At 43.2% G+C, this 21767-nt stretch overlaps 1 protein-coding gene across 1 annotated transcript; it reads right to left on the reverse strand.

Moving 5' to 3' along the window:
- Positions 1 to 8608: 8608 nt before the first annotated feature.
- Positions 8609 to 21521, reverse strand: CDO1 (cysteine dioxygenase type 1). The gene is made up of 5 exons (XM_034774365.1): positions 21236 to 21521; positions 16901 to 16978; positions 14784 to 14941; positions 12032 to 12201; positions 8609 to 9380 (listed from the first exon to the last, which is right to left on the reverse strand). Exons 1-5 carry the CDS (start codon positions 21412 to 21414, stop codon positions 9351 to 9353), a joined length of 615 nt encoding a protein of 204 aa, XP_034630256.1. The 5' UTR covers positions 21415 to 21521; the 3' UTR covers positions 8609 to 9350.
- Between the last annotated feature and the right edge of the window lie 246 nt (positions 21522 to 21767).

Consider the following 21767-nt stretch of genomic DNA (forward strand, 5'->3'; position numbering starts at 1 on the left):
TAGGTGCCTCCGTAATACTAGGAGCTTCTATAACACTTCTGTCCAAAAATCTGAAAGCGCTTCATAGACATTAAATCAGGTGTGGGCAAACTTTTTGGCCCAAGGGCCACATCTGGGTAGAGAAATTGTATGGCAGGCCATGAATGCTCACAAAATTGGGGTTGGGGTGCAGGAGGGGGTGAGGAGTCTGGCTAGGGGTGCGGGCTCTGGGGTGGGACCAGACATTAGGAGTTCAGGGTGCAGGAGGGGGGTCCAGGCTGGGGCAGAGGGTTGGGGTGTGTGGGGGGCGTGAGGTCTCTGGCTGGAGGTGTGGGCTCTGGGGTGGGGCTGGGGATGAGGGATTTGGGGTGTAGGAGGGTGCTCCAGGCTGGGACCAAGGGGTTTGGAGGGTGGGAGGGAGATCAGGGCTGGGATAGGGGGTTGGGGCATCGGGGGGGGTGAAGGCTTTGGCTGGGGCCAGAAATTAGGAGTTCAGGGTGCGGGAGGGGGCTCCAGGCGGGGGTAGGGGGTTGGGATCCGGGGGTGGGTGGGTGAGGGCTCTGGCTGGGGATGCAGGCTCTGGGGTGGGGCTGGGGATGAGGGGTTTGGGTGCAGGAGGGTGCTCTGGCCTGGGATTGAGGGGTTCGCCAGGTGGGAGGGGAATCAGGGCTGGGGCAGGAGTTTGGGGTGCGGGAGGGGCTCAGGGGTGCAGGCTCTGGGCCGCGCTTACCTCAAGCAGCTCCCAGAAGCAGCGGCATGTCCCCCCTCAGCGCTTGGGGCGGGGGCAGCGTGCGGAGCCCCCTGGCTGCCCCTAAACATAGGAGCCGGAGGAGGGACATGCCGCTGTTTCCGGGAGCTGCTTGAGGTAAGCACAGAGCAGTTCCCGACCGTGCTCGCCAGCTGGAGCGCGGGAGCAGGGCAAGCCCCAGACTCCGCTCCCCAGCAGGAGCTTGAGGACCAGATTAAATTGGCTGGTGGGCCGGATGTGGCCCCCGAGCCATAGTTTGCCCACCCCTGCATTAAATGAATGTATCCCTATGAGGTAGGGAAGAAATACATTCTCTCATTACACGTGGGCAAACTGAAGCACAAATCCAGGAAGTGGGAGACCCCAGCTCTAGTCCCTTGCTCCAATGGCTCTCATTATTCACCCAGAGTGGAACAGCTTGAACAGGAGAGACTGAGGGAGCCCCACACCAACTATCCCAAAGCTCAGTGGTTGGAGCACTCTCCTGAGAGATGGGAGCCCCCTGCTCAAATCCTCTCCCCCCATGGCAGGGCGGGGGGAGAGCGTGGGCGGATTGAACTTGGCTCTCCCACATCTCAGGTCAGTGCTCTAAAGTCTAGGCTAAATGTTATAGGGTTGGCACCTCCTCCTCTGGCCATTTTTTGTGGAGTGAGTGGCACTTAACTCATTCCCGAGGAAACTACTTAAGCGCCTAACTCTAGGCAGCAGGTTCCCATTCACAGACTGCTAAACAGAGATAGGCACTTCCTCGCAGTCCAGATTTAGGCACCTATCTCTGAGGGATTGGTGGTGCTTAGCACACATTCCTCTGGTTACCATCTCTCATTGGCTAGTTTAGGCAGCTCCTTGCCTAGCATGGTGGCTTTTGTGGGTCTCATTCTTGGGTGCTTACCTCTCCCCATTCATTGTACAGGGAGTCTTGGCACCTAAATCAACTTTGTGGATCGCAGTGCTGTCCCTGTGATTTTCTAGGTGCCTAAAAGTTAGGCACTTTAATGTTCAGCATTACAATGGCTAAGGCCTTTCGTGGATCCCACCCTCAGAGCCTGATCTAACACCGTTTGGGGTCAGTGGAAAAACTCCCATTTACATCAGTAGACATTGGATCAGGTCCTTGAATCATTCAAGAAAATATTGTCATGAACCCATTTGCTGAGTCCTAACTATTTAAAACTTCTTTTCTAGGACTGGTATGGTTTAATCTGATCAGAGTAAACCTTAAATTACTCATGTTCTGGCAAGAACACCACAGGCTAGTGTGAAGGGAAATAGGGAAACCACAATCAATTATTTCAAAATAAATAACAGACTTATCCCTGCTGTATGGCTTTGTGCCCGTTGGATATTATTATACAGTTATTGTGCCACCCTTGTTTAGATCTAGGTGTGTTATTGGAAACAAAAGGAAAGCATTATGTACATGTATATTCTTGTCACAGTTACAATAAAGAGTTTAAAAAACCCAAAAAATTATTTTCTCAACTATTTCTTCCTATTAAGTTATCTCTGAGCTAAGACAATCCTGAAATTTTAGAATGAGTGTTTTCATTACCCACGCTCACATGGGTGGATCTAAAAATTATCTTAATGCATGAAAAAATACAATTCCCAGGTTAAAAGGCTACCCAAGTGGAAGTTTTTCTGTTTACTCACTATGTGATCTAATCTGGCCAACAAACAAACAAAGCAAAAACAAAAACACCCTATAGGACCAGATCTCTATCTGACCACGCTATACTTGACACAGGACCTGGAGGTAAGAGAAAGGTAATTTTATACCACTTTTGTGGTCATTGGCTCTTGGGACAGGCCAGGAATGATTTGGCCCTTGCCATGAGTTAGAGCAACCCAAAGACTGGCTACCCATAGTCCCAGAAGGCTTTGCAGCATCCAGGCATTGTCATAACACAGACATGCCCATGCCATGCGTGCCTCCTTTGTCTCAGGAACACCCTATATACTAGAGTCTAAGAGGGAATGTTGGTTGTTATATCAGCTCTAGGATACCTGGGAATTCACCTTCCCTAGTGAGAACCTCCAGGTAGCCAGTTAAGCTGATCTTCCAGCATGGGGTCCAGAGTCAGAGTTAAACCCAAGGTTTAATTTTCCCAGTAGATTATAAAAATCTGAAAATAGATTCAAATGAAAGTGCATCCTTAATCAGATCTCTAATGTGATGACAATGGCATACTTGAATCCATCAAGTGCTAAAGCAATGATATGAAAAAGCTGGAAATGAAGACAATGTGGGGTGATAAAGGCTAGAGGAGCGCACAATTTGTTTTTACTTTCATAGCAGTGTGGTAAGGGTTTCTCTCTCACACTCACGCCATCCTCAGTGATTCTAATGCTTCTTATTGATGGAATGTAGAGAATGCAACACTTTGAAGTTTCTCTTAAACAGTAAATAGCCTTCCCTTGCCACAACAGTGTAAGCAGCTGGTTGTGACAGGTTAAGTGAAGACTAGATTTATCATAATCTGAAGTTTAAACTAAGGGCCAGATCCTCAGCTGGTGTAAAATGGCAATAGCTCAATTGACAGCAATGGAATGACACCAATTTACTGGAACCCAGGAGCTCACAGAATCATAGACTCATAGAAGATTAGGGTTGGAAGAGACCTCAGGAGGTCATCTAGTCCAATCCCCTGCTCAAAGCAGGAAAACACCAACTAAATCATCCCAGCCAGGGCTCTGTCAAGCTTGGCCTTAAAAACCTCTAAGAATGGAGATTCCACCACCTCCCTAGATAACCCATTCCAGTGCTTCACCACCCTCCAGAGTCTTTCTGCTGCCTCGTTTTTAAATCAATGTACTCCAAACTGGCTTTGCGCACCGCCCTTAAGAAGAGGACACTTTCAAATGGCATTTTCCCATCAAGAATGGTCTGACTCTTAATGCCAGGAAACCCTGACGCCTCAGCACTCATTCCTGCCTTCACTACAAAAATAACCGGTGCCAAAAAATCCAAATACAACCCCACTGTTTCCTCAATACTCAGTAGTCTTGCAGTGCAGATGGTTAAAACATTGTTTAGTCCTATGTTTTCACACTGAGCTTCATCTTTCTATTTGTAAACCTGGGATCAGCTCCAGGAATGGCCCCTCACCTTCATTTACTCTAATAGTGTCTTGCAGATATCTGCTGGGACTGAAAATGCAGCTTTCCAAAGAAGATAATCAGATCCAGGACTTTTGAAGGGGTCTACGTGGACCCACAAGGGGCCTGGCTGCTATCATGGGTATGTGAACTCCCTCCTACCTGGTATCAAAAATGGGGTATGCCTGGCTGCCTGCTAGCATTATAAATGGAGACATGACAGCTAGTTATGATGACCCTGTTGAGCGGCACACAGATACTAAAACAGTTTAAGCCAGCTGTGAAGCAATGCACATCTCGGCTAGATGAAAGTGTGAAGCAATGCAGTGTGGGATAGTAGCTGGAGGCCTGTCAGCAGCAAAGTAGTTAGGAATTGGGCTACATGAACCTTAAAGGAACAAAGTCACTGTGAGGTGAAGTTACTTCTGTCCCAAGGAGGACTACTGTGATCTAAGACAGTGGCTCTCTATCTTTCCAGACTACTGTACCCCTTTCAGGAGTCTGATTTATCTTGCGTACCCCAAATTTCACCTCACTTAAAAACTAGTTGCTTACAAAATCAGATATAAAAATACTAAAGTGTCACAGCGCACTGTTACTGAAAAACTGCTTACTTTCTACAATATAATTATAAAATAAATCAACTGGAATATAAATATTGTACTTACATTTCAGTGTGATATTTGAACCTGTTTTTCACTTGTGAGCCTTCTCTGAAGCTCGAGCCCCAGGCAGCAGGGCTGAAGCATGTAACTTAGCTTTGCAGGGTCCCCAGTGGCGTGCGGCCCCAGGCAATTGTCCTGCTTGACACCCCCAATACCAGCCTTGCACTTGCGATCCCCCTAAACCCATCCTGTGACCCTTCTGGGGGTTGCAACCCCCAGGTTGAGAAACACTGAGCTAGACGAGTTGAGCAGCCCCTGGAAGACTTCTGCATACTCCACTGACCTAAGACATCAAATAATTCACTTTTAAGAAAGGGAGTGTGTGGTGGACACAAGACATCTTTAAGGCAAACTAAATCCAAACTAAGCTAACATTCCAGTATTGACAAGCCTTCAGTTAAGTATAAACCCATGTCCTTGGCTGTAGAAAGATACAGTGTCAGAAACCCACTTCCTTGGCATATTTAACTGGTTGGATTGCTGACTGCAAGTATGTGGTTTGTGTTGGGGCACGTATTTGAGGAGTGAAGGGAAGGTTTAATTTGCTGGCTTCTGCTCTGAGGGCTTCCTAAAAAACACATGAGTTAGTAGGCCAACACGTGGCACTCAAAGTGAGATTAAAAAATTGCACTACTCAGGGGCTGAACCTGCAAGTTGAGCAGGGCCAGCTTAGCAAGATGTGGCTTGTTTTCATAGCCGAGGGAAACCTTCTTCCCACCCAGAGAACATGTTATGCTCATGGTAATTTCATGTGCTCTCCCATGCGTCTTACTGAAACACAGGGAGAATCACTGGAGGAAAATAAAATGCCATAAGAATTTCTATTCTGATGTTTTCAGAGTAGCAGCCGTGTTAGTCTGTATCTGCAAAAAGAGCAGGAGTACTTGTGGCACCTTAGAGACTAACACTTTTATTAGAGCATAAAATAAGCAGTAGCAGAGACAGACTGAGTACCACAGATGGCTCAGATAATTAGTAATAAGGGGAAACAGCTTTTTGCCATCAGGGCACTGGTTCACATCTGGTTTTGGATTGGTAGTGACAAAAAATCATTGCTATCTAATGGCTGTAAAACAAATTGCTGGTCTCAGCCAAGTTCTTAGTGGATAGTATCCATAACATCAGGACTGTTGTCAACTTTATTTGCAATCTCAGCAGAAAGCCCAAGTATTGAACAGGCATGGGGACTGACCCTTGAGGTGGTCAGCACTGATGAAACATTGGCAAGCCAATGTGGGGAATCTGCGGCTCCAGTTGTCCTTGTTCAATGGCTAAAGAGGTTATCAGTCTCCTCAGTGATAAGGCTGGACCTTTCTCATGTACAGAGCCATTTCAGAATAGGGGTCAGTATAGACTATGTGCCAGGCGAGGATTGCAAAGGCTTTCACAAGTGAGAAAGAAAGCAGCAGAATATTATAGCACACCCTAAGAGCAGAACAATACAAAATGAATGCTTTAAAACAACAGAAGTATCGGAGTAACTGCAGGCAGATCTGCCTGCTTTAAGCTTGGGAAGGCTACACCCTGGCAGTACAAACAACTTTCTCCCAGGCTTGGGAGGGGTGTGAAAAAACAATTTAAGAATAAGCTCACGAACAACATGTACCTTTTGTATCCTTGTAGCTCAGGAACAGGCTTTTTTAATAACAAAAAACAAATTGCAGATAATACAGATCTTGGCATTGCTGTTCTGTTGTTTCTCTGGCCTATGGCAAGTGCAGTGAAAAAACCCAAGTCTTGCTGGTGGAGAGCAGTTTCATCTGGCACATGTTGTTATTTAGAAATTGAAAATAGAAAAGCAAACAAACAAGTTAAATAGTGCAGAAATTACAACAACTGGTGGAAAGTTACAGTGTTGGCATTTCTTCTTCTCATGGAGGCCAAAGTTGTTGGACTTGTGTCCACAAAAAAAAAAATCACACTATTTTTCCTTTTATTTTGTGATTCACTGTTTTACTGATCTTCAGCAAATATAAAAATGAAGGCACAAAGCCACTGAGAAGAAAACAAACAGCAAGATGCCAAGTTATTGGGGACAAAGGGACATCATAATACTTTGCACTGTGTAGTGCTTTTCATCCATAGATTTCACTGTGCTTCACAAGGTGAATATTAACCCCATTTTACAGCTGGGGAAACTGAGGTAATGAGCAATTAAGTCGCTTGCTCAAGGTTCTACAATGAGTTAGTGGCAGAATTCTGTTCTCTGGACTCTCAGGCTAGTGCCCTATGTACTACAAGAGCCTTATGTGTAGTGGAGAATTTGCACCAGTTTAACTAAATCGATTTTTAAACCCCTTACTAAATGCAATAAAACCAATTTAAACTTTGCTCAGGTAAATCTTACTTGCGTTAGTAAATTGCCAAATTAAGCTAAACCAATTTAGGCAAGGTTTTAACTGATTCAAATGTATTTACACAGTAGGTTTGCCTTCGCTTAACTAGATAGATTAAAAAAAATGTAGTTAAACCAGGGCAACTTCTCCTGTATAGACAAGGCCTAGGAAAGACGGAAAGAAAAGATGACAGCAAAAGGGCAAGCAGGTAGACATGAAGACATCCAGGAGACATGAAGAAGTCAGTCTTTTTTAAAAAGCACAAATGAGCTGGCTCTGCACAGAAGTTACTCCACTGGGCCAGGGTGAAAAGAATCTTTGACCTCCATTTACTCTGCACACAAACAAATCCTCCCTGTATCTGCAACTCCGAGATGCATTTATTTCCATGACTGCAATACCTCCTCTCTGGGAGAGGAAGTACAGACAGTGGAGCCACATAGGTGAAGACCCACTGTTAGCACCCACTCCAAAGACTTTTCTATGTTTCTGGAGACAATTGTTAACACTCCTGTTGGAGAGATGAGGTGACGTGGCTCATTTCCTTTATGAAGAGATAGAAAGTGCTGCCACCACATGACTTCAGTCCTAGCTCAGGACCATCATTCAGGTTGCAGAGACTTTTGGGGATTTCAGCAGTAATATATCAGGACAGGATACACTTTGGAATTCATTGGAGCCCAGAAAAGTATCAGTAAAACTCAGCATTTGAAGTGCCTTTTCCCAGTAGGATCTGCTGCTCCTTTCCCTTCCAATTTTGGACTCAATATGTTCCTTTAACTTCCTGATGGGTTTCTAAAAGAGGATTCCCTGTGTAGACATTCTCCCTGGACTCCTGATCCCTTTTGCTAACACCTTGCAATTACCTCTGGTTTGTTTATTCCATTGGAAACCTAACATTCACTCCCTTACACCCCTAAAAGAAGATTTACCCAGGTGTTGAATTTACCTGGTGTAATATTTAGTTAGGACTTTCATAAGCACCTGTGGAAATTAGGCACTAAATTCCCATTGATTTGTTTAGGGAATTGTTGTCCAATTCTTAACTGCTTTTTAAAATCCTTCCCAAAGTCTCTCCCATCAGACTGCTTTTTTTACTCCTGGAAACTTGAAAAAGAGCCCAAGACAGAAAGCAGTTTTCAGGCCTATCACAGAGCACATGGTAAATGGCTGCTACTGAGATTCTAAAAATTTCTGTAGTGTTTACTTCCAATAAGGATGAAGATGTGAAACTCATTAGAAAAAGGTACTGTTCAAATTTTATATTACTACCCAGTGGAACACACTCATTTAAGAAGAGAGTGAAGAGTACAGTGGAATCTTTATACAGCCTCATTTTCTACTTTTGTTTTTACAAGGAAACTAAGGAAAGGTGTATTTTCACTTAGTGTATCTCATCTTCTCATGCATGTGTTAGGTCAGATAAATAAAGAGAGTATTTTATGGAGGAAAGGGAAAAAAAGACCTCACTGATTTTTGGTGCATTTCTGTTTTTATTATAGTTATGTTTTGCAAAAACTCCTGTGTATTGTAACTCAGGATTAAGGATGAAATCTTGAAGCCACTGAAATCTATCAAAAAAATCCCATTGACTTTAATGGGGTCAGGATTTCACAGTAAATTTTAAATGCTTTTGTCTTTTTAACTCCTCTTCTAATAATGGTATCGCCTAGGTAAGATTTAAGAGATATTCATGAGCGATCTACTGAGGATGGAATTAATCACGAGTAATGAGCATTATATATTTTAGTTATCAGGAAAGAGGCTGCAAACTTTTGAAATTTGTGCTCAAATCCAGTTTTATTTAGGTTACCCTAAAGGCATTCAGTAGCTACACAACAGAACTCTGGAAACTGGATGTTAGCCATATTAAACATAATTAGTCTGGTTAAAAACCCAGACCTTTGCCCAACTCAGTTAACTTTTCAAACATTGTACAGGAAGTGCATTGTTGCTCCTGTTTAAAAACAGATCTGACAAATGAGATTTTTAAAAAATAAAATAAAAAATGCACAACTACCAAAATGTTCCAGAGCTTTAAAACATAAAAGTCTTAATTAAAAAAAAAACAAAAAAAAAAACAAAAAAAACTGCTGTTACTAGTATCCAATACATTACAAATGGTAACTTGAGGCTACAAAGTTTAGATTACTAAATACACTGAGCACATATACCATATAAAAAGACCTATAAATAGTGTCAAATGGTGTTTTAAAAGCCTACTACTGATATTCCAGATTCAAAAGTGGAATTTAAAAGAGGCTAGGATCAGAAAAACAAGGTAGTTGATTCTGACTTTACAACAGCCTATGTAAAGGCATCTAACCCCTGCAGCAGCTTATAGCACTAGTCACCTTAGAGTCCCATAATCAGTATTCATTCAACATAACTACATATTGCCAGGAAGCTTCCCTACTGTATGTCTATGTACTGGTTATTCAGCTATAGCTAGCATCAGCTATACAATTCTTCTGTCCCTGGTCAAACATTCAGCAGGCCTTAACACATTCATTTGGGTGCTTCTCAGTTGTTCTCTTGTGACACTGCTGTTGCCTAAAAGAAAGAGGAGAGATTCTTTTAAAAGAAAATACTTAGAGTAGATTATAATGCCCCATCTACTTAGGGTACATATATGGCCCCCATTACCATAGTAGCTGGGTGCCTCAATCTTTAATGTATTTATTCTCACAAACCTCTGAGAGGTTTCAGAGTAGCAGCCGTGTTAGTCTGTATCCGCAAAAAGAACAGGAGTACTTGTGGCACCTTAGAGACTAACAAATTTATTGAGAGGGAGGGAAGTGCTCTTATCCCCATTTTACAGCTAGGGAAGTGAGGCAGAGAAAGACCATATGGTTTAGTGTGATCTTGGGCATGTGCCTGGCAGAACAGGGAATTTAACTCTGGTCTCATGAACCCCTGACTCATGCCCTATCCACACCAGACCATCCTTCCTCTCAGACCTATTGAATCAAGCTTGAGCCTGTCAGCAAAATTAGACCCCCAGTTTGGTGGGGATGGGTGTAAGAATAATCTAATTCCACTTGCACATGAACGCCTATTAGCAAAAAACATGATGATGTACCCCACCTATCAGGAGGCAGGATCAAGCTTATGGGATTTTTCTTGGCATGCAACTTCTCTATATTAATACTGTAGTATAAATACACAGTAGCACTCACAAAGTGCACTCTAGATCCATATAGTTTTCTTTAACTAAGCACATAGCAGGCTACTTTCTGGGGGAAAGTCACTGGTAAGTTAACTGATTAACACTGAAAAAAACAGGCTTTCAGTGTTTGGCATGTACAACTGGGTGCAGGTGCACAGAGAATTACAGAATAATTGACCAATTAGCTTTAAAAACCCTCCAGCACAGCCAGATTTCTCAATTAAACCCTAGCTAAACATTTAATGACAACTTATTGAAAAGTACATCAGGAGTTTACTTGCAAGTTTTGCTTAGTTTGAATGAAAAGGAAAGCTTTTCAGTTAGATTTTCTTGTTCCTAAGAAAACATACATACACTTTGCACTAGTCATTCTCCTTTGTATTTTTAACCTCTCCTCCCATCTCGCACTTTCCTGCCTCCCCATGTTCCTTTGAGACCTGGTAAACAGCAAAAGACTGTGTCTGTTTCCAATGAGTTTTCCAGAAACCCTCATTGAAGCCAAAAGTTTTTGGAGCATGCAGTCATTTGAGACAGCTGTATGGCCAAACCCAGTTTCATCCAGCCTCCGTTTTTCCAGTTGCAGTTACTGGAACTAAGTGGAGACACTCAATGACTAAGATTTTCCCCACTCAAAAATCAGGTAAAACTTCCCATCAGAGGTACAAGAGTTGCCAGTTGCTACAGAACAAAACAGGAAAATATTTGAAGTTCAAATAGCTAGTTTCCAAACATTTCACTTGTTATCTTACACACACAAACCAACCAAGACTTCCTGGTAAATTTTTTTTAAAGAAAGAGAAAACACAAGCAGCAAAAATCTTGAATTCTTATTCTCATGTGACTGCTATTCAACGTTTATCTTATTTCTTCTGGATGATGAGGACTAGAAGGAGTTTAGTTGTCTGGAGGACTTTCAAATGTGTAAAGTTTAAAGTTTGGGTGCTTTAATGTGAAAAGTTGCAAAGAAACACAGCTATTTGCATTGTGCTTGTTGGACTGGAGGGATTTTGCCCATTATACATAAAGTTAGTTGAATCTCACCCAGTCCTGCCATGGGCTATCCCAAACAAGGTCCTGAAGATCTGCCCCATTTCTTCACCGTTAAGCAGCTTTCCTCCTATAAAGGTCCTAAATTGTGGCCAGGTTCAGATACACTGAAGAGTTCCAAAGGGAAGCCCATCAACCACCACTCCCAGTTCTGGTACGGAGAGCTCCAGACAGAGATGAATATGGCATTGGTGCTGTGCCATTAAGCAGACCAACCTTGCTCAAGGAGTCTGCTTTTCAAAATTTGTTTTTTAAAATGTCATGACACTGTATTAATTTTTGTTGCCAACAAGTTACAGGGAGAAAACAATTTGGACTTGAAATGTGAAACTGCTTAGCCCAACAGTACCCTCAACTCCTTTTGTTATCAAGGGAGCTGATGCCTCTTCTGTATTTCATAAGATTGGGCCTTTTTTTACTGGGGAGCAGGGGAAAGATGAATGAGCAGAGCCAGTAATACCTAAATCCAATTGGAGTTCGGACAAATGACACTGCCCCATCTGTGAAATGAAAATAATCCTTGCCTGCCCGGTTTTGGAGCTGTGCTCCAGCTCCGCTCCAGCTCCAGGCAAAAACCTGCAGCTCCACTGCTCTGGAGCTGCTCTGCGCTCCAGCTCTGGGCTCTGCTCCAAACCCCTGCTTGCCTACCTCCTACGGATGCTATGAGAATAATATTTGTGCCATGCTTTGAAGAGGCAAAGGAAGCACTGCAGTGTAAGTGCAAAGTAGCATTTTAAAAACTGTGTGTAAAAGGGAAACTTAAGGTTGACACCAAAACTGAGCTTCCTTTTGAAACATGTTTCATCTCTATCCTAAAAATGACCAGACAGTCCATAACAAGAACTGTGCTTATGCTGGGCAACCCACAAACAGAGCCAACGGCTCATTTGCAATGATGGGCAGCAACACAGCAAGCTAGCTCTCTGCTCTGTTCACATGAGGACATAGAATAGTTGAACATAAAGGGTATTCATTAGCTTGTACTTACACCTGGAGTCCTTTCTCCAAACTGACTATAGAATGTCATTTTGACTTTATGCTTGTGTCCAGTTCTTTGATCAAAGGTGTTACAGCTGTCAAAGGACGGGCTGTACAAGTGCAGACTAACAGCAGACTCTGTGTGGCTTGTGTTCTCCACACGGTGCAGGCCAATGGAGTCTAGACAAGCGAGGACATGAGAGGAAAGGCTATATTAACAGACAGGTCTAATGAAATCTGATACATGCCTGGAGAAGCACCATCTCTAAACCGACAAGACAGATAAAAATTCATCCTGAAAGTGTGGGTATGTCTAACTCGAATTTAGGTTTTACTCTCTAGGACAGATCCCCAACCCATTGGGACTTCAGAATGCCTTGCTCTCTAGCTTCCCATATACAGAATTTTTTGTTATCTACTATGGTATAAAGTGTAACAGAAATCTACAGAAGCTTTAGGAAGAGCACATTGTTGGTAATTTATTATCAGCTGCCATCCCCAAATGATACTTTCTTTCCTGGTGTTCTGAAGATGTTGAATGGAAGATTTGTTTTTCTAAAGAATAAACAAGAGATTTCAGAGGAAATCAGTGTTTTGTATTGCTAGTTTTCAGCCTGATAATGAGAACATCAACCATGTTAAGACTGAACTACTTGAATTTCAAGCATAAATTCATGGGCAAGGAGACAGTTGCTTTCTTTTACTGTTGTCCATCTTCCAATTACCCTTTCCCATTTGTCTGGGCTTTTATTTAAAAAGTGACAAATTACCAAAGCGTAGCAAACATCCAACCTTCATTGAAGCAGTAAAGATAATTGAACAGGTAATAAAACAAGCCACTGTTCACAGTGTGCCTATTAATAAGTTAACTGCACTTTCAGAGAACCAGAGGGCAGAAACAGAGTTCTATAAAATACTCAAAGTATGAACATTAAATCTACCAAAACTCATGTTGATTGAACATTAAGGAAGAATTTTAAAAACTGCTCAAGAGTTCAAGAATTCAAGTTTATGATTCCCAGAGCAAATGCAACTCAGCCCTTTATGCTTATGTAATATCTTATATAATACCCAGCCCTTAATTGTACAATGTAGCCCAGATACTGTTACTGTGGGAAGCACTGTGCATTCCAACTTTGGCACATTTAAAATATACACTTGTACATTTCATTTACACTATTTCATTTAATGAGGGGAAAAATCCCTAAATTTATATTCATGTACTGAGAGATTAAAATCAACTCACTCCTGTGGGTTGTCTTATAAGTAAAGTGCAAACACCAAGTAACATGCAACTAGCACAAAAAGGAATTGCCATGCTATATGGGATATTCTTTCTGCATCAGCACCATTTATTTGAATGTACAGATATCCAGATAGAAACAGAAATATCATAGGGCTTTGTTAAAGAGTTGAGGCAACAAATTCTGAATGCACAGCATTTTGTTTTCTGTTACTTTTAAGTTGAAATATCCAGCCAGGAAACACAGCAGAGGAGCTAGGCATATAATTATCTCAGAGGACTAGTTTGAGGCTTTTAAAAAGATTGCTTTAAAACAAATAAACAACAACCCAAACAATTTGTGTTTGGAGCATACACACACAAAGTGCAAATGTTTTCTGAACCAGTAAAAAAAAATTTACTTCCCAATGCATTGATTGTATTATAAAACAAACACCCCTTCACCCCCAACAAAAATCCTGAGCACTTGAACAGATTTCTCTCTCCTTCCACTTCAGAAAGTTTGGTTAATGAAACTCCACCTCTGGGTTGAGAGTAAGCTTGGAAAATAATCAGAAGAAAAAAATTTCAGGAAGTTTTCAAAGGCACTCTGGCTGGCTAGCCAAAAGACTAGCTGTACAGGGGTCAAGTAAATTGTTCAAGCCTTTTGTTTTATTTGCAAGCTTCTCACAACAGAAGTAAATATAGAAAACAGCATACAGTGCGTATAGAGAGTTGTATAGAAGCAGTTGCACACATTATAATGAGTCAGAAGTAGTCAAGAAGTCCACCATTTTCATACAATATTGTGCACTACCTCACATGGGGAGTTGTTCTGAGCACTGTAGGACTGGGCTTTAGTGCACTTTTGTACATAGTCAACAACATTGTTCAACAAAAAAGATCCCTCCACTCCCTACCCCAAGTCAAGATAGGTCTGAGCTACTGTGCACCCTAAAAAGTGTAAATACAGGATTCTAAAAGACAAGAGCAATGTATATTTCAATCATTATCCATTGTATTGCTGGCTGTTAGACTTACTGATTGTGTGGGCAATTACTACAATATTGTTCTTAGGCTTTCCATTGTAGCTCAAAAGGACCTTACACACCCAAGAGATATTTTCTTCATAAATCCAACCAGAGACATGTATGAATTTTGGATTTTCATACATGCGATTTGCCTATTGCTTTACATTTTTAACTTCACATCCACGTGCATTTTCAGTTAGTGATTTGGAGCTCAATCCTGCAAGGATCTGAGCATTCAGGAGTTGTTGAAGGATCTTAGCCTTTACTGCAGTATCTTAATAATGAATTTAGATGAATGGGATTTTTTTTTTAGACTGTTTAAGTTTAAACACAAGTTTGAGGAAAGTCTGAGTCTGCACAGGTGCTGATATACGACAGGATTAGATGCAATACAAGAACCTAGCTAGATCAGTTTATTAAAGAGCGAACTTTTCAGTTAAGAGTTATAATCACTGATGGGTAGCAATGCAATGGTCATATACGAGACATTAAAAAAAAAAAAAGCTTACCATTGATATAGGCACACTGATTTTCCCCCAAAACTCGTTCTGATTTCTTAGTCATCGCTCCAGTCCCTTTTTTCCCAGGCCACTCAAACAGAGTCTCTTTTAGATTCCCCTGAAGGATCTTCATAAAGCAATGTGAGTCAGTGTGATCATGAATACTGCTACAGAAACACAGAATAGCTGAACTCAGAGTGATGTATACATTTAATACTACCTACAAACAGACTACTCCTGGGGGAATTCTGTGCCAAAAAATTAAAAATTCTATGCACATTTTAAAAATATGCATATTTTATTTGTCAAAATAACACAATATAGTCATGCTAGTTTCAAGTATTTTGGTAATTTATTTCAAAATACCTGTAAGCAAGTATTCTGTAAAAATAGACCAAAAAAAAAAAAAAAAAAGATTCCAGAAATGTTTTTTGACAAACAGATTCCTTATTAGGCATATTAATACAGAACTTTGAGTCATAATTCATGTAAATTACAATACAGAAATATTCCCCACACCCCTCAGAAGCAGTGCAAAGGCTTGGGGGGAATCGGGGGTAACAGAGGAGCTGAGGGACAGAGAAGTAATTGCTAGGAAGGAGCCTAGGAGTGAACCTGGAGGGTTGCTGGGTCTGGGTGGGAGAAGTATGGAATAGGGTTTTTAGGGTGGGGGAGGGGATTGTTAGGGAGGTGGGGAGCCTCCCCCATGCAGACCTTGGATGACTCCTAGCTTCTCCCATTCAGTCAGGCACATCTTCTCCTGTCCCCATGTGTCCCTACACCTGCCCCCCATCCCCATGTGCCCCTTCACTCCCACTCGGCCACCTACAATCCCCATCCCCATAGAGCCCAGCACCCTCACTCAGCCATCCCCTCTGCTCCCTACCCCCATGTGGTCCAGCACCCCTACTCCAATTCAGCCCCTGCCCCAGTCTGTCCCCTCCACTAGCCCTTCTGAACCCTATTCTATGTGACCTCCCCAGAAGCCCCCTGTGCCTCACTCTATCACCCCCGCCATATCCTGGACCTCCTAACCTGGCCCTGTGGGCAGGGCGCTGTGAGGAAAGCTGCCCCTCATCCTCCCTATCCGCAGCTGGCTGTGAGCCGGCTGCCCTCTGTTCTGGTGCCACAGCAGCCTGGATGGGCGAAAGGCGTGATTGCAGCGCCTCTCCGGCAGAATGTATTTTCTGCAGAGAAAAAAAAACTGGGGGACATGAATTCTGCGCGTGCGCAGTGGCAAAGAATTCCCCCAGAAGAAACAGACACTATAGTGTATTGTAGATGTATAACAGTATGTGCAGGACATGAATGTTATTGCACAGTTGTCACATTATCAGTACATATACACCATCCAATAAGCAACAGTACTGGCATGGTTCAGCTCTGCAGAAGAGGCAGGCTACAGAATATATATAGGAAGTCTGAAACTCCTGCATACCATAGAAGAAAGTTCTGCAGGGGGCTTCAGTGGCACTCTGACTATGCAGATCCACCAGTTGATGCCCCCATACATCCCACGTAGACTATACACAGCAGCTGTTGTCCCTTTATTGTTGTGATAGCAACCACGAAATGGCCTTGTTATACTGTAGCGTGGGGTGGGGAGAGTCCATTCCTTCCCACACTCTAAGCTGCCTAATCCAATCTCGTTTTCTCAGGCTGTCCACACAGACCAGAATTTAAACTGTATAGATGTAATAGAAGCAAAAGCTTTTATAGCCTCTAATACATGAGTCTGATCCTGCAGTCCTGATCAGGCAGAACTCCTATAAAGCAACTGGAGTTTTACTAAAGACTGGAAGATCCAGCTCTGTAACTGTAAGGTTAAAAAAGTTCAATGGACAAAACAGAAGCTTAGATTTGGTGGAAGACTGAAAACCGCAGAAATGCCCTAAAATAATGAGATACACAATTTTCAGAATTGTCCCCCTTTGGCATAGTCATCCTGATTATTACTTCTTATTTTGTTTGTAGTTATCAATTAACCACCCTCTACCCTTTAGTGCTTGTGAGGAAGATGGTTTGTCTCTTATTACAGGACAATGACACACAGTATTATACAGACCAAATGAAAAATACTGTAGCTTTATTTCTATCTGCAGGTATCAAGCCGTTTGGATACAAACCTGCCATGTCCTTCACCCCAGCATAAGATCATCAAGTTGAACTTTCCATTTCCTTTATCCACAAGATTTCTTGTGTACCTGAAATTGAGAACATCTGTGGTTTTTAAAAATATATGTGTGTGCATATAAAGAAACAACAACAGGGAATATAAACATGGTGAGTGGCAGCCTATATTACAAGGTCCCTTTGCTTTGGAAAGCAAATTATATGCAGAGAAAGTGAAATGGAATTTTTAAGTGGTTTTTACCACTTTTTCAGGTTGGAAAAAAAACGGACATACAACTAACACTTGATAGCATCAGGAAAGCTTTTAAATTAAATCCAGTACTGAGGTTTGGACATATGTATCTGAAACTGAAGTAGAAGAGAGAATCTAATCAAAATAGTTGCTGAATGAGATCACTTCAACAGCAGGCTTTCTAATTAGAAATAGAGTACTGCAACAAAGAAAAGAAAAGAAATGTATACGTTTTTCTACCGTTCATTTTCAAATATTCTTGGCTTTCCTTTTGGTGACTGCATTCTTTTGCATTGGGCAAGATTTTTAAACTATAGGGGTTACCACATATGGTAAAACTGTTGCTTTTCTGGACTATTCTGGTTTTTTGTACTTGTAACTTTTTTGTACATCTGAAACCCAACACCAACACAGTAATTTCTGTCAAACAGCTACACCCAAAACAAAGCTCTGAAGAGCAGAAGATACTAAAAAAGTTTCCTATACTAAATCAAACAAAAAGAAAAGCAGAAAAGGCTTGCTTTTTACATACATATTATTCATGTGGTTAGTCAAGGGTATGTTCCATTCTCAGGGCTTGAGGACCTCCTATCTCCAAACAATACAGGTGACTTCATGATCTGATTCCTAAGTAAAGGCCCAATCTTGCAAGCTCGCACATGAGTAGCCTCATTGATTTCAAGGGGGTTACTGATAGTGTGAAAAGTGAAGCATATGTTTATACCTTTGCAGGCCCAGGGGCCTTAAGTAGTATGAAAGTCCCTAAAAAAACGTGTTCCTCTGCCGCAGCCACTAGTAACTGATGGGAGATTCTCACCTGGCATGCAGAAGTAGTTTTTCTATTTGTGTTAACTGGCTGGTTGTTTTGCCTAATTTGCTGTTTTCCCCATAAGATATCCCTCGGTTGTATTCTGTCAATATAGTATGGTGGTAACAAATTATTTTCAGTTCATCACACATATTTTGCCTTACCTGAATCATAAAGTTATGTTTTTGCATTTCCTTTCATTCCATCTAAAGCTTCTTGAGTATTTTTAATTTTAATATAAAAGTTATCTTCTATATGATGTCATAATACAAGCTTTGTTGATCAAACATGTCACAATCTGTCATTTCTGCACAGCACGGGTGGCTGGCTACACACTCAGGGTAGGTTTATCTTGGAAATTTTCATTACTCTTTTCCCACTGTCTAGCCCTAGTACATGGCCTTCCAATGGTAATAGTGATTAGTGTAAACAATGTATGGGTGCCTTCTGACACAGTGGTAGAAACCCCTGTACTCTGTCTACACCTGCTCTTCCACTAGTGGAGGTGCAAGAATGCTGGGATGAGTGCTAGTGTAGCTGAGTCTGTAACTCAGTTCCTCACCTGCAAACTGTGGATAACGCTTGCCCTACCTTGCAGGGGTGGCATGAGGACAACTTTGGGAATGTCTGGAGGGGGAGGGGCACTGATGAACACTGCAGAAAATCCTATAAACTAGGGGGACCATACTTCCCAAAGGGAAAATGGGACACTGCATGGGGGTAGCCCAAGGCCCCGCTCTTGCCCTCCCCCACGTGGGGCTGGCCCCAGCCAATTGCCCGAGCCCTGCCTCCCCCAGCCCTCAGCTGGCATCATTGTTCACTCAAGCCCTGTCTGCCCCTCACATAGGGCTGGGGCTGGTGTCGGTGTTGCTGTTTGCTCAAGCCCTACCTCTACCTCCGATCCCCATGAGGCTGGCGTTGCCACTCACCCTCTGTACCCCACCTTTTGACAAAAGTGGCATTTGTCCCGCTTGCTCTTGCCAACTGATCACCATTCAGCAGTTGGGACAAATGCCTAAGTTACTTTTGCCAGAACAGCCAGGACAAGGTTTAAAAAAGGGACTGTCCCAGCCCAAACAGGATGTCTGGGTACCCTACCCTAAACAGATGTTCATACATAAGCACAGCTCTAATGTTTGTCTATTCTCTTGGTAATTAGTCAGGACGGGAGAAAATTGGGTGGCGGGGGAAATCAATCCAAGCTCCTGCATTAGGATACTGCCCATGCACTAAGGTCTGCCCATTGACTTCCTACTCTTCTACACAAGGGGAGCCAGGCTAATGCTTACCGAGCTCCACACTCAACCCTCCCCCCTTTTCTTAGGGCCAGGCGATTGGAGAGCCGCTGCACAGGGCAACTTTCGAGCCACAGGCAGCACAGGGCAAACAATCTACGCCAGGTCCCTGCAAATGATGCCCAGGAGCCCATGGGCCAGAGACCTCCTCCAGCTTCCTCAGCGCCCCTTGTCCAAGGCTAGACAGCAAGCCCCGGCCAGCCAGGCAGCCACATAGTTTACTGACTTAGGTCGGCTCTGATTTGGCCAGCCCCTCGGGGCGTAGCTGTGGGGCAGCTCTGATTGGCTGCCGGAGCCCAGTCCCTGGCCCTACCTCGGAACAACTCTTTGCCGGGCAGCTGGGGAACCTGCAAAGCCGCTACTGGGGAGGGGGAGAAGAACTGAATAGCGGCCCCCGCCCTCACAGCCCAGCTTGCAAAGGAGGTTGCGTGGGGATTAGCAGAGGACAAGGAGCAGAGGGAAAGGTGGAGGGTGGCGTGCGCATTGCAGCACCCCCAAGAGAGCACCGCGTGCAGAGAAGGGACCAGGGAGGATTGCAAGGGAGTTCCCACCCAGCGCACCGTGTGCAGGGTCTAAAGGAGGCATGCAAAGGAAGCGGAGCGAGGGAACACGAAGCGGGATCAGAGAAAGAGGAGACTGGCATGGAAAATGTCACCCTAAGCCCGTGCAGAGCGGGAGAGGAGGAGTGCATGGGAAATGCAGCTGGAGGTAGCAGAATAGTGTTGAGAAGGGATTTTTACTGTAGTGAACCGTTGGTTTTGTGCTGGGGCGGAGGGAGAAGAAGAGTTTTTGCAAAATAAAAGCCGAAGCAGGTGAGTGGTGCTTAATTAATGGACTTTATTTCAAACAACTCGATGCACAACCAAGGCTTCCTGACCTCTTCCCAGCTCCGCCAAACCGCCCCCGTATCTTTGGGGGCTGAGTGGGTTTGACCAACCGCTTGGAAAGCGACACTGACCTTTTCCTACTGATTCACCGCAGCAGTCAACAGTAAATGACTGGCTCTACGTACACCTTTACCAAACACGAGATAGTAGCCGCTGCCCCCCTTCCTACAGCGCAGCGCGCACCAGCCATGAATACCAGCTTTGTGTAGCGTGACGATGTGGAGCGAAAGTACCGAGCTAAGCTGAATTAGTCTCCTACTGCTGAACAGCCTGGGAAACTTGCCAAGATATTTTCTCTGGGTTCTTAGTTTCTGAGCTGTTTCCAGGAGACTGGCTTCATTCTGAAATTGCAAACGGTTCCATTCTTGGGGAGGTGCCTCCTCCCATCCGTCATATCCTAAAACATCTTTGCTATTCACATGAAAACCACGCATCTGGAGAACACTTGGAACTGAAGGGAGTGGTCTAAGAAAAACCCGGAGTGTACTAGCTTTAGCAGACAATACAATAAATAATAAAAGCCACATGCCTCTAGGTCAGATTCTTACCCACAGCTTTACCTAACTAAAGTGATCGCAACAGTATATGCACTGGGGAGGATTCAGTCATGTTATCCAGCCCTCACAGTAACTCTTCATCATTGTTGTGTATTCCAACCATGTTCTTTATTTTACAATCTATTACAATTAAGTTTACACCGAGATGCCAGTTCCTCCTTCACCCAGATGTCACGCTATCTAGATTCCAACTATTAGAACACCAGATGATAGCAAAGACGACTCCTCTAACTCCTCAAACCGATTCTAAAAGATATTTGGAGGAAATGCTTCCATAGCGCCATGTAACGCATGCACACGTGAACTACTTCAGTTTAATTCAGGCTTCGTGCATACTGGTCATACATAGACTACGTTCCACTCCTCTGATTTCTGTTGATTTCACTTTTTTTACCCCTCCCCCCCAAAATAGCACAACCGACACCCCCCCTTTCCCACCAGATTGTTTATATGTCTTGCTTGTTGCGCTTCCGCTGTTCATTTAGTATTTATACAGGCTCCTTTTTGAGTTACCACCCTTTGCACTGAGATAAGAAGAGCTGACTTTACCTGTATTGGTCAAATTGGGCATATTTCATCCACTCCACAGGGTTGCTCTCATACGATTCCATTAAGGCTTGTACTTCTTCTACACTGACTTTATCACTAGAAAATAAGCGATGCAGGATCTGGATCAGTTCCTGTAAAGTCTGCGCTTTCCACACTTCTGTTTGCACCGGCTGCTCCATGGTACACCTTCCCCACAACTGGCTGCAAGCAGCAAAACTGCTTGTGCTTGGACAAGCAAACAGATTCACCTTCCCCTACCTAGCAAACAATTCCCCCCACAGTTTGCTGCTGCCTCTATTTATGCTCCTGAAGTTACAGTGGGAATGTACCAACTACTCAAGGAGGGTGGGAGGGAAGTTTACAAAACTGGTTAGTGGGCTATGGGATTCTGGGTTGTTTTAACAGAAAGAACCTCCTCTCCCCCGCCTGACAAAGAGTTCAGGTATGGCTTTTTAGAGTCCCCTTCCTTTAGTATGGAAAGGTTGCATTTCTTCACTCTAATGTTTTGCCCCACTCCCAGCCATTTTTTAAA

Source organism: Trachemys scripta, chromosome 6, assembly GCF_013100865.1.
Source record: "Trachemys scripta elegans isolate TJP31775 chromosome 6, CAS_Tse_1.0, whole genome shotgun sequence".
NCBI lineage: Eukaryota > Metazoa > Chordata > Testudines > Emydidae > Trachemys > Trachemys scripta.

Coding starts and splice junctions, on each gene's coding strand:
- CDO1 (XM_034774365.1), bottom strand. CDS start 21,414: ATGGAGCAGCCGGTGCAAACAGAAGTGTGGAAAGCGCAGACTTTACAG. Junction 16,979..21,235: donor GCCCAATTTGACCAATACAG/GTAAAGTCAGCT, acceptor TCTCAATTTCAG/GTACACAAGAAATCTTGTGG. Junction 9,381..12,031: donor TTGGAGAAAGGACTCCAGGT/GTAAGTACAAGC, acceptor TCTTTCTTTTAG/GCAACAGCAGTGTCACAAGA.